This window comes from Panthera leo, chromosome C1, assembly GCF_018350215.1.
Source record: "Panthera leo isolate Ple1 chromosome C1, P.leo_Ple1_pat1.1, whole genome shotgun sequence".
NCBI classification, from domain to species: domain Eukaryota; kingdom Metazoa; phylum Chordata; class Mammalia; order Carnivora; family Felidae; genus Panthera; species Panthera leo.
Window position 1 is genome coordinate 61,267,868 of NC_056686.1, and position 15,334 is coordinate 61,283,201.

Below are 15,334 nucleotides of genomic sequence, written 5' to 3' on the forward strand. Positions count from 1 at the left end.
TAATTGGTTGGGTTACAAAGCCTTTATTTTAACATCATTGAATTTTCCTTTGGATAATACAAGGAACAAAACAGGTCTTTTTTTTTTTTCCAAAACAGGTGTTTTTGATCACAGTACAAGCAGTGATTCAGGAACCCATGATGCTCTTTTCATCTTGTGGCTCAGCCATTTTTAGCATATGTTTTCCAAGGTGGCCAAAGAAGAGAAAGATCATAGGACAGTGCATGGTACACACCTGAAGAGTTGGCAATCACTTTTACTCAGATTTCATTGGTCAAAATTCAGTCCTGTGCTCCAGTTAACTGTGCAAGGGAGGCTGGGAAATATAGACTGTGTCCTAGAGAAACAGGAAATAGGTTTGGTGAAAAGCCAGACAGTCTCTGACACAGAGACCTTCTGCAAATAGAATTTATAGGGTTTCATATTTCATAAGATGTACTGGGGTAAGAGAAAGCAATAAAAAATATCTTCTAAACTTTTAATATGGAAAACCATTTAGATGGTAATGAATCTATGGACGTTTGGGAATATAGAAAAAGAAACAAGATTGAGGAGGGAGGAAATAGTAAATAAAAACACAGTGAATTCCACTTTAGTGTATGATTTAAAAAAAATATTTTAGGTCTTCCAAGCCTAGCATGCTTTTGGAAATATAGGAGGCATATTGTATACTTAAAGATATAACTTAGAGATACAGATTTTTTATTCTTCAAAACAGTTAGTGGCAATAAAGTTCATTAGATTGACCTGGGACAGAGCTTAAATAGAAAAAGAGATAAAAAAACAAAACATTGTGTGTAATATAATATCTGCCTTAGTACAAAGTAATAGAAACACAGAGATGAGTATAAAAAGTTTTTTCTTCAAGAAGTTCACAGATGGATAGATAGAAATGATCAAGGATATTATTGAGTGATAAAGGTTATAAAATATAAATATGAAATGGGAAAATAAAGGAAGGTCAACATTCAACAAATTTTACTGATTGAATGTATAAATTATATTCAAATATATCATGCAAAAAAATTCTACTATTTCTTAATGGCATTTGTCTCTCCTCAACTCTTACATAAAAAGGTGACAAATCCTCCTGTAATTACACAGAAAAGACTTCTGTCTCCATTACTACACATTTACCTTTATTAAGTGCATACTATGTGTAAGGCATCGTGTTGCGTTATGTGTTTTCTTCTCATTTAAGTCTCATAATAATACTATATGACATGGATTGTTCTTTTCATTAAATCCCCCAAAGATATGTATTGTTTCCAAATACAGAATGGAAAACTGGGGTAGCAGAGAGATTATCTAACTTGTCATGGGAACCTATATCTGTCATGCTTTTTGCCACCTCACAGTATCTACCTTTGTTCTTTTTGAAGAATAATTAGAAATATCAATATGACTTACTCATTAGTTATCTGCAAATTAACAGGAAAAGTGAGAGCTGGTGCCATGGAATTAAATAGACAGGTATTATTTTACCAAAATTAGGAAAACAGTATAAGCATTTTTTGGCAGTCCAGCATAGCACAAGTGAATAACTGCTGCTGTAAAATACTTAATATTTGCAAATTTACCATAGACTAATAAAATAAGAGAATTTTAAAAATAAACACTTAAAAATTTGCATATATAACTGATGAGTATTAAAGAGATATTTAAATTTTTTTTAACGTTTATTCATTTTTGAGACAGAGAGAGACAGAGCATGAATGGGGGAAGGTCAGAGAGAGAGGGAGACACAGAATCTCAAACAGGTTGTAGGCTCTGAGCTGTCAGCACAGAGCCCGACGCGGGTCTCTCGAACTCACGGACCACGAGATCATGACCTGAGCCGAAGTCGGACGCCCAACTGACTGAGCTACCCAGGCGCCCTGAGTTTTAGATATTTAAATGGCATTAGCTACATTGTATTAAGTGAGAATGTCAAAATAAATCTGAGGCATTTATTTTTGTAGGAAAATGAAAAACTATTGAAAATTAACTTAAATTTTACAAAAGATTTTATATCTTCTTATATCTCTATTTTTTCTAATTTTATACCATGAATATACATTAGGCTTAAAATTAATATATATACTAGTTCTATATGCTTTATAAACACAATTATATAACTATGTGTCTTTTGTCTCTGTCTCTCCTTTCTTCTCTCAAATATATGCAAAAGGCAAATACATCAAAAGTAAATGTACATGGGGCTCCTGGGTGGCTCAGTCGGTTAAGCGGCCGACTTCAGCTCAGGTCATGATCTCGCGGTCCGTGAGTTCAAGCCCCGCGTTGGGCTCTGTGCTGCCAGCTCAGAGCCTGGAGCCTGCTTCGGATTCTGTGTCTCCCTCTCTCTCTGACCCTCCCCCGTTCATGCTCTGTCTCTCTCTGTCTCAAAAATAAATAAACGTTAAAAAAAATAAAAAAAAAAAAGTAAATGTACAAAAATCTTACAATCTCTAAGAAAACCAAAAAGAATGTTTAATTTCCCTTTTATATTTTATATTTTTTTAATTCTTATAAGAATGCGAATCACTGATATAATGGTGAAACTTTTATTTTGAAGTAAAAAATTCAGATACTGTTTTAACGAAATAAACAAGATATAATTAAATATGTGAAAGTAGGTAATGAAACTAATGAAAGTACACAGTGTCTTAATAAAAGTCAGCAGCTGGGGCAGAAATTACTATGCCAGAGAAACTGAAAATAGCTTTAGGATTTCTATCCTTGGGATATGAAACAATATAAGTAATGCCTTTGCACTATTTCCTGCAATTAATGAAATAAGTTTTAATTGTTCCTTGGACATCTGGATATATAAGGCACCTTTGGGGGTGTCAAGTTAACTTGATTTAAATTAAATTATGATCAAGAAGACAAATGCTTTATTCTTTATATTTTTAGAACATTTATATACAAATACATCTTGTTACATACAGTATTTCTTCTTTAATAGTATTATTTCAAAGTCCTTTAACTAAATATAATAGCCATAATTCAAAGTGACCACAGATGTGACATGGCATTGGTTCATTTTGTTGTTCCATTGGGAACTTTAAAGACTAAATTCTTTCTCACAAGCGCAACTTTTGTTTTAGCATCTTGAAATCTTTCACATGCTTTTTGAAAGATAATCATATCGATAACAAATTTTTCTTCACAGTGTTTTTTATATGTTTCTTGAGCCCTAAGAGGAAAAAAAGTAATAGAATGAGATATTTTTAAATGACTAAAAGTATAACATTTATTCGAGGTGTTAATATAAAAGTAGATGCCTTTAAAAAAGACATATACAAATGGGAAAAAATTAGAACTCCACTTATTTCATAAAATTTTATTATATCAATAATATCCATAATTTATTCAATAATATGCATATCAGGCTAATATTTCTAAGATTTCTCTTGGCTGTAACATAATTCCCATAAGCCCTGATACAGATTCCCAAAAAAGCATCGAAATCAGACTATGCTCTGATTTGCAAAACTTTTACTGAAGGCTCACTAAATCCAAGCTTCTTCTAGGACATTATGGACTGAATTGTGTCCCCATTTCCAACCCCCAAATTCATGTTGAAGTCCTAAACTCTAGTACCTTACAATGTTTCTGTATTTGGAGATAGGGTCTTTAGAGGTAATTCAGTTTAAATGATATCATTCAGATGGTATTCCACTTTTCAGGCAGAAAGTAAAAGGGAAGAACATTTTGTTCACATATATTTGTTTAGATAGCATGAACAGCTAAAATAAAGGCAAAGATGAGAGCATAGCTTGGCATGCTCTGAGAAGTGACAACACTCTAATTTCTGGGTCATGAAGTTCTGGGAAAGAGAACAGTGGAACAGATAAGCCTGGAGAAACAGACTTAGAGCAAGCAGATCATGGAACCCTTCATTTGTATTCAGATATACTCAGAAATCTGGACTTGAGGAGAAGAAAGGCAAAAGTCTACAAAGTCTGCCTTATTGACTATGTGATTTTTGCACAAGTTATTTAAGTTCTCTTTGCCTCAATTTCTTCGTTTTTAAAAAGGGGATATCCAATTCATGGGGGTTAGTAAAAGACTAAATGAGTTAATACATATAAAATCCTTAGAACAGTGTGTGACATTTAAGCATTCCTTTTTGTAAAAATTTTTAATGTTTGTTTATTTATTTATTTATTTTTAATTTTTTAAAATGTTTATTTATTTTTGAGAGAGAGAGACAGAGTGTGAGCAGGGGAAGGGCAGATAGAAAGGAAGACACAGAATCTGAAGCAGGCTCCAGGCTCTGAGCTGTCAGCACGAGACTAACGCGGGGGCTCAAACTCACAAACTGCAAGATCATGATCTGAGCTGAATTGAAGTTGGGCGCTTAACTGACTGAGCCATCTAGGCACCCCGATGTTTATTTATTTTTGGAGAGAGACAGAGCATGAGCAGGGAAGGGGCAGACATAGGGAGACATAGAATCTGAAGCAAGATTCAGGCTCTGAGCTGTCAGCACAAGGCCCTATGCGGGGCTAGAACTCATAGACTGTGAGATCATGACCTGCCAAAGTCAGATTCTTAACCGACTGAGCCACCCAGGTGCACTGATACTTAATAACTCTTTTTATTGGATGGATATTAGTGGTATTCGTCAGCATAGGAAACACAGGAAGAACAGCCAGATGAAGAGAAAGATTGGAATTCTCTTTTGATAACATTATGTTTAAAGGAGCGTGGCTATCGATGTGGTAATGACCAAGAGCGAGAAGGAATGGCTTATGGTTTAAGAGAAAGGTAGTAAAACTATCCTGCTTGGGATTGGGATCCAGATCTGCAGCTTATTGATTGTGTGATTTGGGGCAAATTATTTTAACTCTATCTGAATCATTTTCTTCATCTTTAAAAAGGGACAGACTAACTCATACGGTTTAGTAAGAAGTAAATGAGCAAATACATTTAAAATCCTTAGAGGAATGCCTAACATTTAATACTCCATGAAAATAGCTATAACTATTTTGAGTTTGGATCTCTGGAGAGTAGCTATGTCTGGACAAGTAGCAGAGTAGAAGTCATGGCAAAAGAGACCTTGCAAATGTAATTAATAGTAGTAGTTAAGTATAATAAATGTATTAAATAGATAACAATTATAAACTATGGACAAAATGTAACAAAACAAAACAAAACAAAAACTATTAAAAAGCACTGAAGAGTAAGAGAAACATAATGACCTATTATATTTATATATACCAGGATCAAACAATTGGAAAGCAAAACTAAGAAAGAATTCTATTTACAATAGCATCAAAAAAATAAAAACAAACAAACAAACACTTAGATGTAAGTTTAACAAAAGATATACAAGATGGGGGGGCACCTGGGTGGCTCAGTGGGTTAAGCATCTGACTTCGGCTCAGGTCGTGATCTAATGGTTCCTGAGTTCAGGGCCCCGCCTCTGGCTCTGAGAGGACAGCTTAGAGCCCAGAGCCTGCTTCGGATTCTATGTCTCCCTCTCTCTCTGCCCCTCCCCCTGCTCACGCACTCTCTCTCTCTCTCAAAAATAAATAACCCTAAAAAGATTTTTTAAAAAGATATATAAGGCTTATGCCTGAAAATAATAAAATATTGCTGAAAAAAGTAAAAATGATCTAAATTAATGTTAAGTTCTACCATTTCAAGGACTGGGAGACAATATTATCATGATGTCAATTCTCCCCAAATTTATCTATAGATTCAATGCAATCCCAATTAATATGTCAAGAGTCTTTTGCGTAGAAATTAACATTTAAATTTGTCTTAAATATATAGAAGATTAAATTTAGATTAAAATTTATTTTAAATGTATTAAATTTAGGTATTTTGAATTTATTAAAATTTGAATTATATGGCAATGCAAAGGTCCTAGACTAACCAAGGCAAACTTGGGGAAGGAACAACAAAGAGTTTGGATTTTTCTACTGCTGTATAACATATTACCATAAATGTATTGGCTGACAACAACCACCATTTTATTATCTCATGGTTTTCATGGATCAAAAGTCCAGGCACAGCATGGATCATCATCTGGGTTTTCTGCTTCGGTTCTCACAAGGCTGAAATCAAGGTGTCAGCCAGGGCTGTGGTTCTGATCAGATTGTGAGGTCCTCTTTCCAAAATTGTTGGTTGTTGTCAGAATTCATTTCCTTCTCACTTTTCGACATAACCCCCTCCAGCTTCAAGTCAGCAATATCATATCAAATCCTTCTACTCTGAATCTCTCTTTCTTTTCTGTCCCTGCATGTGAAGTCTCATGTGATGCACTGGACCCACCTGCATAATACAGGATAATTTCTCTATTTAAAGATTGATGAATTAGTACTCTTAATTACATATGCAAAGTTCTTGTTGCCATGTATGTACTTTTGTGAGTAAAAGGAAAAATAGTAAGCAACTGAAGGAGCAGCTCAAGTTGGAGGCCATATAATTAATATTAGTGTAAATCTACAAATTAGTAATCTCTTTCAGCCATTTTAACTGGAATGCAAGAAGTAAAGATAGTTGGATTATTCCAAGGTGGCAGTTGGGGTGGTTAACAATGTGGAGGCAATGAAAGGACTTCAGAGAAACTGAATGAAATGGAGAAAAGAATAACTGATATGAACTCTGGATGGTACACCAAAAATGAAAAGAAAAGAAGTCTATAAGGAAGTTTATTTGAGGGCTGAGTGTCACAATATATTTGAATAAGTGTGTAGTGAAAGTAACAGAAGAAAAGAATTGAAAAGACAGAATTACCCACAAACAAGTATACAAGAACTTAAAATTTAAGAGGTCGGGCAGTTCCAAGTGACAAGGAGGCTTTTACATGTCTATGGAAATGAGTTTACAGGTTGTTGAAATCCAAAAATGTTTGTTGGGCAACTGGGAGGTTTGTTCTTATGAATCTGGAAGTTCACTGTGACTATAGCTGAAGTTGGATGGAGAAAAGCCTTACAAACCAGAATATAAACACACAGTGAATGAAGAGAGTAGTCTAGGAGGTAAACTGATGACCAAACGAAGGACAAGGAGAAGATGGTGCAATTAGATAGTACCTTATGTGCCAGGTCGTCCACGCTAATTGATACTCTACTGGACCCTGTTGTTCTGTCCTGAACAGTATCGTCACTTTTTCAGAGTGTGAACAAGAATATTTTAGAAAGCTCATGACCAGCTTTTACCTGATATATAATAAATTCTTTCATTTCAATGTCTCTTTTTTATTCACTCTTAAATACCCTTGGGGGCATTTTATCAACTTTCTAAACTAGAGCTGTATGGTTTCGCTTTCTTTTTTCATTCATCCTCATTCCACAGCAGGATCAGAAACTGCATTCTCAGTAATGACTTCACCAGTTATTGAGATTCATCAAAATGCTTTTAGGTCAAGTGGTTTGATACACTAGTGAAGAATCAACCAAGAGAAAAAGAGCCAAAAAACCGCTTAAGTCTCTAGAAAGATTTTACTTTTTTGACTCACAGCTCTTTTCTGCATGTTGATACAAAATCTGCACTTGGAAACATTTATAATAAAACTCAGTAATGCCTTTTAGGACATATTACCTACATAACCAGAACATTGCCTTATTCCTGTATGTTTTCAAGGATAAGGATAATATCTTTGCAGCACCTTACAAGAGAAGATAATTCAGTTAAGATACATTAGAAAGCTCATTTGACTCTGTATCCTCTACACATTAATGATGGCCAGACATTCAATTTACTCTGATAAAACTAAGCTGATTGAATTTCTCTAACATTGATTTGTACTAGGTTTGTATTTTGACATACTAGTTTTCATTCTCTTTCCAAAATATATTTTTTATTAAATTATAAAAATTTCCAAAAATCATACACACACACACACACACACACACAGAGTATACATTAAGGAAAATGTTTTTAAATTTTGGAAGAGAAAAATATGAAATATTTTTCATACCTAAAAAGGTATGTAAAGAACCTCAGTAATAGTTCAAAAATTGCTTATAACTAGGAAAAGTCTAGTTATGCTCCTATCTAGTACAAACTATTTTTAAATTTTATTTATTTATTTAGAGAGAGGGAAAAAGAGAGGGGAGAGAGAGAGAGAGAGAACACGAGCGGGTGAGGGTCAAAGAGAGAAGGAGAGGGAAAGAATCTCAGACTGTCTGCCAGCACAGAGCTCAAAGCAGGGCTCCAAATCATGAACTGTGAGGTCATGACCTGAGCTGAAATCAAGAGTCTGATGCTTAACTTGCTAAGCCACCCAGACACCCCATAGTTTTTAATTATGGCAGTTAAAAACGTAAATGATTTATTTATTCTATAACTGGAAGTTGTACCTTTCAATCCCTTTCACCTATTTCACCCCTCCCCCAACCGACTTCCCTCTGGCAACACAGAGATGAAAAATACAGCATCAGGAATACAGTCAATACTATTGCAATAATGTTATATGGTGACAGAAGGTAACTACATTTAAGGTGGTGAGCAATGAGTAATTTATAGAATTGTCAAATCATTATGCTGTATACCTGAAACTAATATGGCTTTGCATGTAAACTATACTTCAATAGTATTTTTTTAAATGTAGATGAAATAAGCAGCTATATGGATCTCTAAGTATTTCTAGACAAGCCTTAAACATATGTATTTACATTGTTAGGACAGTTAAAATGTCACCAGGATAAAACTGTGACTGATAAGCTTCAATCTAATATCAGATGAAATTGTGTGAAAGACTTTGAAAGAGTAAAAAAACAAAAATTACTGGGAATCCTGTCTGGTGCTCCCTTCAGAGTTATCTGTACCTTTCAATCTCTTTGATCTATTTTACAACTTTATAAGTTGAATAAAACTATGAGTAATACAGATGATTCTTGTCTATAAAGTATAAGTGAATTTTGTCCAATGGAGTTATAATTGATTATTGCCAGTGGATAATGACTAAATTTATTTTGGCATTCCTGATTGCCTTTACATATACACGCTCTTAGAACTGTCATTTGAACTGGTTATAACATCTTACTGGTTCTTTAATGAGTTAAATAAAATCTTTGATGTGTTTATTTTATATTTGAGTAACAGTTTTACATTCTAAAAAAATATCCTTTGTAAAGAAGATGTGGTATATATACAATGGAATATTATTCATCCATAAAAAGAAGGAAATCTTGCTATTTGCAACAACATGGATGGACTTGAGGACACTATACTAAGTAAAATAAGTCAGAAAGACAAATATTACATGATCTCACCTATATGTGGAATCTAAACAAGCAAACAAACAGAGCTCACAGATGTAGAGAACACATTGGTGCTTGCCAGAGGTAGGGGATGGGGAGTGGGTAAAACATAAGGGGGTCAAAAGGTACAAACTTCTAGCTATAAAATAAATAAGTTATGTTATGTAATGTACAGCATGGTGACTATAGTTAATAATACTTGTATTGCATATTTAAAAGTTGCTGAAAAATTAATCTTAAAAGTTCTCATCACAAGAAAAACAATTGTAATTATGTGTGGTGACAGATGTTAACTAGATTTAGCGTGATTATTTTGCAATATATACAACTATTAAAACATGGTGTACACCTGAAACTAATAGAATGATATATGCTAATTATACCTCAACAAAAAGATCCTTTGAAAATTAATAAAGCTTAAATTTACTAAATATAGCTTAATGTATTTTGAATCAATACTAATTTTCAGAGCCTTTGCACAAAATCATCATGAAACAATTTTAAAAAATTTTTGCATTTGTTTGAGACTTCTTTGTCCAAAATGTATTCTGAGAATAAGTGTTCTAAGGCATTTCTTAAAAAGCAGGGTCTGTGGTAAAACGCATGTTTAAAATGCAATTTTTTTTTTCCTGGTAGTATTCCTAATGGTCTTTGACATGTGACTATCCACTGAGCTTTACAGGCCATTTCTAATCCAATTTAATGTTTCTTAAGCAACTGTACTTTCAACTACTCTCCTTCATAAACTCTGCTGTAAGTAGAACAGTATTCACAACATCCTTCCTCTCCCCCCACATTTCCTATTCTGAGCTCTCCAATTTTGCTCATCCATTCTGCCAATAATAATTTCCTCTCAGCTTTCTTCTTTTCCAAATTCAAATTCACAGTTGTAATTTTCCTACTTCTATGTTTTGTAATGAATCAAATATACGCTTATATTTGCCATTGAACTGTGGGTTCTTAGAGGATCAAGAATATGTTATTAATTTTTGTATGAGTGTAGGGAAGAACTGAAATGAATTAACACTTTGATGTTTAGTTATGCCCTCTCTTTGAAGGTATCTTAGATTACTCTCATCTATTTATTACCTACCATTTAACTGGAAATTTTAATTTTGTCCTTTGATAGTTTTTATATTATTGTTTGTATTATTATTTAACTCTGGCAGTCTTATTGCCTGATGACTTATCTCCCACCTAGATTTTCAGTTTCTTGGGGCCAAATAATCTTTATGTCCCCACATCACCTGACATCTTCAACAGCTGAAAGTGAATTACCATGTGAATAATTCTAACTGAAGGTAAGTATTCCTCAGTAGAAATGCCAATGATCACAGAGAGAAAGAAAAAAATGTGTACGAAAAATTTATTATCATGAAATAAGAACTTGTTCTTAGATATGTATTTTAATAGCTAGTGAAGCTATTCTCAAAACTTGGTCAATTATATTTTTCGTATATATTTAATAATTCTGGCTACATATCTTCACTATACAAGCATTTTGAAAAAATATGCATTATTTCTCATTGCAATGGCTTAAGTATTAATAAGTGTACTTAATACTTAAGCTATTGGTGTAAGTATGGTAAAATTTGCCATGCCCCACAGGCTCTAGTATATGACTTAAATGGACTTACATACAACCATTACTAATTTAAAAACTGGGTTTCAAAATTTTTTTTACCTATTTTCTTCAATAAATAATTATGCAATAATTTGGAAGCTAAGCATTGTACTAGATACTGAAATGGAAAGATAGACCAAATTATCTTATAAAGGACTTTACAAGCTAACCTGATATAGGCTGTCTTGGGATAACTGCTATAACTGAGATTTAAATAAAGTGTTATGAAAGAACTGCCAAATGAAAAGGATTAATTCAGACTGTAAGAGCAGTTGGGGAAGGGTTAAAAGTGAAGATACTATTTCAGTTGGTTACTAAAGGATGAATAATAAAAGGATGAATTTTGTCAGGGGTTGTACAGTTCATACACTGCATGATGGGAACAAATAGGGGCGAAACACAGCCACACTCAGCAAGAATCAGCCACTAGTGATGTTGTCTCCCTGGAGAAACAATAACAAGTATCTTATCCTCACCAATCTGAGCACTCCAAAGCATTCTAATTTGCATAATAACATAGAGGCTTGTGTTGCATAATGATATGTAGATAGCACTAACATTGCGGGCTGGTAGTACCCTTTCAGAGTGCATATTTGAAGAAAAAGGGGATAGTATTAGTAAGGTCACTGGAATAAGAAACTCCAAATCTGAGTAGGGAGTAGAGAATAATTTAATCTATCAGGAGCAAATCCAGAGTGCTTTTAGGGGAAGAGAGAGGAAGCTATGGCAGAAAATTTAGTGAGATGAGTCTGGATAAACTGGAACAAAGCATGATGTCTGAAATGCCACTTAGATTAGATTTTATACTGTGGACAATTGCAAGGTGTCAATATACACAAGTAGGAAGTAACATGATCAGAACTAATTTTTTTTAAATATGAAATGTATTGTCAAATTGGTTTCCATACAACACCCAGTGCTCATCCCAACAGATGCCCTCCTCAATACCCATCACCCGCCCTCCCCTCCCTCCCACCCCCCATCAACTCTCAGTTTTTTCTCAGTTTTTAAAAAGAAAAAGAAAAAAAGGGAAAAAGAAAAAATAATAAAAAAGGCTAGAGAGGGAGGGAGCCAAAACAAAAACAAAAGATCAGAACTAAATTTTAAAGACAGTTGAGGCTTGTAGGCTGGAGAACCGCTATGGGTTGAGGAAAGGAAGTCTGGAGAATGGAGATGGAACTTTCACCTGGAAGGATAAAAGGTGAATTCTTAGAGTGATTATGAGAGTGTGCATTAGAATGGGAAAAGAGGGATCTAAAAGGATCAGTTTGAGACTCCCTTTAGCAGAAAAATGATTAAGGAAACATACTGGATATTGGTGATGAGACAGACTGAGTTGTAAAAGACACTGAGATTTCTAGCACTGTCAAGAGGCTAATGACGATGCCATTTATGATAAGAAAAACCATTGTTTGAGAAGCAGGTTTTATCAGATAAGGGTGGAGGTGGGATGAGATACAGTCATTTTATTTTCTCATCTTTGTTGTAGTTTCTATTTTTTCAAAGAGAATATATCATGTTGTAAACAAAGTACTGTTTATTAGATCTCGGCACTTAGTATGCAATATTCACATGTAATGGACTTAAAAGTTTCTATAATATCAAGACTGTACTTACCTAATTTCTTTCATTTGTTTAAGTAAATTCTTTTGATATTTTTCCATTTCTAGTCTTTGCTGAACAATCAGACTTTTCTCTTGTAAGACAGCCTGATTCTTCCTCAATCTGTCCATTTTAATCATTCCTTTGCATAAAAGAGTACGCTCATTACTTATGTTTTGAATTAATAAACGGTCTTCAGCCTTTTGTTTTTTTTCTTTCAGAAACTGAGCTCTCCTCTCTTTAACTTTTTCAAGGTAATTGAATCTGTCCTGCCAAAGTTGTTGTAAACCATTCCGAATTGTCTCATTATCTTTTGCAATTAGTTTTTGTGCAGCATTTTTTTTCTTATTTAAGTTTTCTTGAACAGCTAAGCTAACTCTTTCCTGGGCAACTTGTGCCAGAGTTACAGCTGTTATTTTTTTTTTATGGCTTTCCTGCTTCTTTTGCTCTGAATAACATTTATCAATATCACAAAGTGTTCGGAGTTTTATACCAGTTCTGTGTGTTGTAAAAAACTCTTTTCTTACATTACCCTTCAACAGCATGTCCTTTTTTGTAATTTCTGGTTTTTGATGAGTGGTAGAAAATGGCTGGACATATGTAGGAAAATAATCTTGCTCCTTTTCTTTCAATAATGCAGCATACTTGAGTGAACCTGAAGTATGTATGGGTAGTTTGAACACCGATATCCTAAAGCTGGCATCCAATTCTTCACCTTCAGTTTCATCTTCAGATTCCTTCGGACCTACACCACAGGGAAGACAAATATAATACATTATGTAAGTGCTAAGCACAGCTTATTTTCTGTCCCTATTATTTTGAAAGCTACATTAATAAAGTTGACAAGAACCTGTCATTGGCTTTATTAAGAAACATTTTTCCCTACTGATGTTCTTTATAAACTTGTGTTTTAATAGTGATTTTGGAGAGGGAAATCACTATTGAAACCATTTAACATAAAAATGCACTGATTCCTATATTTCCTACATTATCTCTCACAATTACTTAACTTGCAATAACTCAATAGCAGTATCTTATCTTACATTTAGTACTTCACCATGCATATTATTTTTAGATATATTTATTATCTCATATTGCAAAGGAATTTGTAATACATTTTACCATATTTGTCTTAATTCTGGTGGGAACTAATAGCTGCCATTAACATTGCTTTTTCTTATATTTGACACATGAATCCCTCAGCCTCCTTTGCTATTATGTGTGGTGATGAGACTAAGTCCTCTACAGTGAAATGTGGGCAGAAGTGCTATGTGTCATTTCCAGCTCAAGGCTATTAAGAAACAAATATATCTTTTCTATATTTTCTTTCTTTTTCTGACTCACTGTACAGAGATAAGAATAAGTCCCTAGAAGATGGTGAATCCACAAGGTGGAAAGTCCCTGGCTCCCAGGATCACTGCTTGAAAAACTACTCACTGGCCAGGATTAGTCAAACTTGGACTCATATAAACTAGAAATAAATGGCAATTATGTTTGAGTCAATATATATTTCTGGGTCTATTTGTTATTATAGCCAACCTAACTAATATAATAGCTTGAATCACATTATTGTTCACATATTTATTTTCTGACAAACCTATTTATGAATTCAGTATCAGATGGCAAATACAGGTTAGAAAAAAGTTATGCTTATTAGTCTTAGAAAAAAGATGTTTTCCATATTTGACTAATTTCCTCTATTAAAATTACATCTCTACTAACTATAGTCTACAAAGATTTTAGTTTTTCTAATAGAAAATTCTCTTAAAGTCTTTATATGTCAAATGCAAATCTGATGGTGGAGGTTTTACGGAAGTTGAGGTGATCATAAAGAAGGTAGGACCTGTGGTCTAGGCAGGCAGTAGGGAAGAAGCAAATAGGCATGATTTTCATTAGAGGCCATAAGAATGTCAACATCAGAAAAGGAAGCAGAGGCGAAAATGAAGTAGAAAATCAAGTCTAGCAAATAAAAAAGGTAATTCACCAGAATACAAAGTCATCCAGGGGAACCTGGGTGGCTCAGTCAGTTGAGACTCTGACTTTGGCTCAGGTCATGATCTCACGGTTTGTGAGTTCGAGCCCCAAGTCGGGCTCTATGCTGACAGTTCAGAGCCTGGAGCCTGCTTAGAATTCTGTGTCTCCCTCTCTCTCTGCCCCTCCCCCACTCATGCTCTCTCTCTCTCTCTCTCTCTCTCTCTCTCAAAAATTCATAAATATTTCAAAAAAATTTTTTTAATTAAAAGAAAAAAAGTTTGGGTCCAAAGCAAGGCACTAGATACAAAGGGACAAAATCCAGAATTTCAGTTGTAAAGTAAATAGGGTATGGTCTGGGCAACTACCTAGAAAAAGTACTCTCTTGTGTTATTTCATTTTATGTATAAATCCTGGCATGAGAAAGCTGGCCAAGAATAAAAGACCAGGGATAGAAAATACAAACTAATAAATTAAAGTTCTGGTTATTAATTTCAATTCATATGGGGGATTGGGATTTTTCCCCCCATACCATCAAAATATGTTCCAACACCAACTGGGTGTCCTGAAATTCAACTCAAATACGACAACATCTACCTGGAGACAGGATCACATCCCACAGGTTAAAGGTTCAGTCCAGAAGAATCCCTATCATCTTCAGATGCCAATAAGTCCAGGTTATCACCCGTGCTTCTGACCAGCTGGCTATAGATTGGAGGTTCCACGAACCTCCTCTGGGTTCAATTTGCTAGAGTGGCTCAAAGAATTCAGAGAAACATTTTACTTACTATATTATTGGTTTATGGTAAAAGGATGTAACAACTCACCAGCAGCCAAACAGAAGAGATACATCGGGGAAGGTATGGGAAAAGGGCACAAAGCTTCCATGCTCCTTCTCCAAGCACATCACTGTACAAATCTCCACGTGTTCACC

The 15,334-nt window shown here is 34.3% G+C and overlaps 1 protein-coding gene across 3 annotated transcripts in view; it reads right to left on the reverse strand.

Annotated features, from left to right (window-relative positions):
* Window positions 1-235: 235 nt before the first annotated feature.
* The window catches only part of LRRIQ3 (leucine rich repeats and IQ motif containing 3), a 219,520-nt gene continuing 204,421 nt past the window's right edge, over window positions 236-15,334 (reverse strand). For 2 of the 3 annotated variants that reach the window (XM_042952923.1, XM_042952922.1), the window contains 2 exons: window positions 12,445-13,174; window positions 2,612-3,178 (listed from right to left, as the gene is read on the reverse strand). In XM_042952923.1, the coding sequence (XP_042808857.1) occupies window positions 3,022-3,178; window positions 12,445-13,174 (887 nt within the window). In that variant the 3' untranslated portion in view covers window positions 2,612-3,021. Of the gene's footprint in view, window positions 338-2,611; window positions 3,179-12,444; window positions 13,175-15,334 lie in introns of those variants that run through there. The other variant, XR_006206379.1, reaches the window with a different exon arrangement.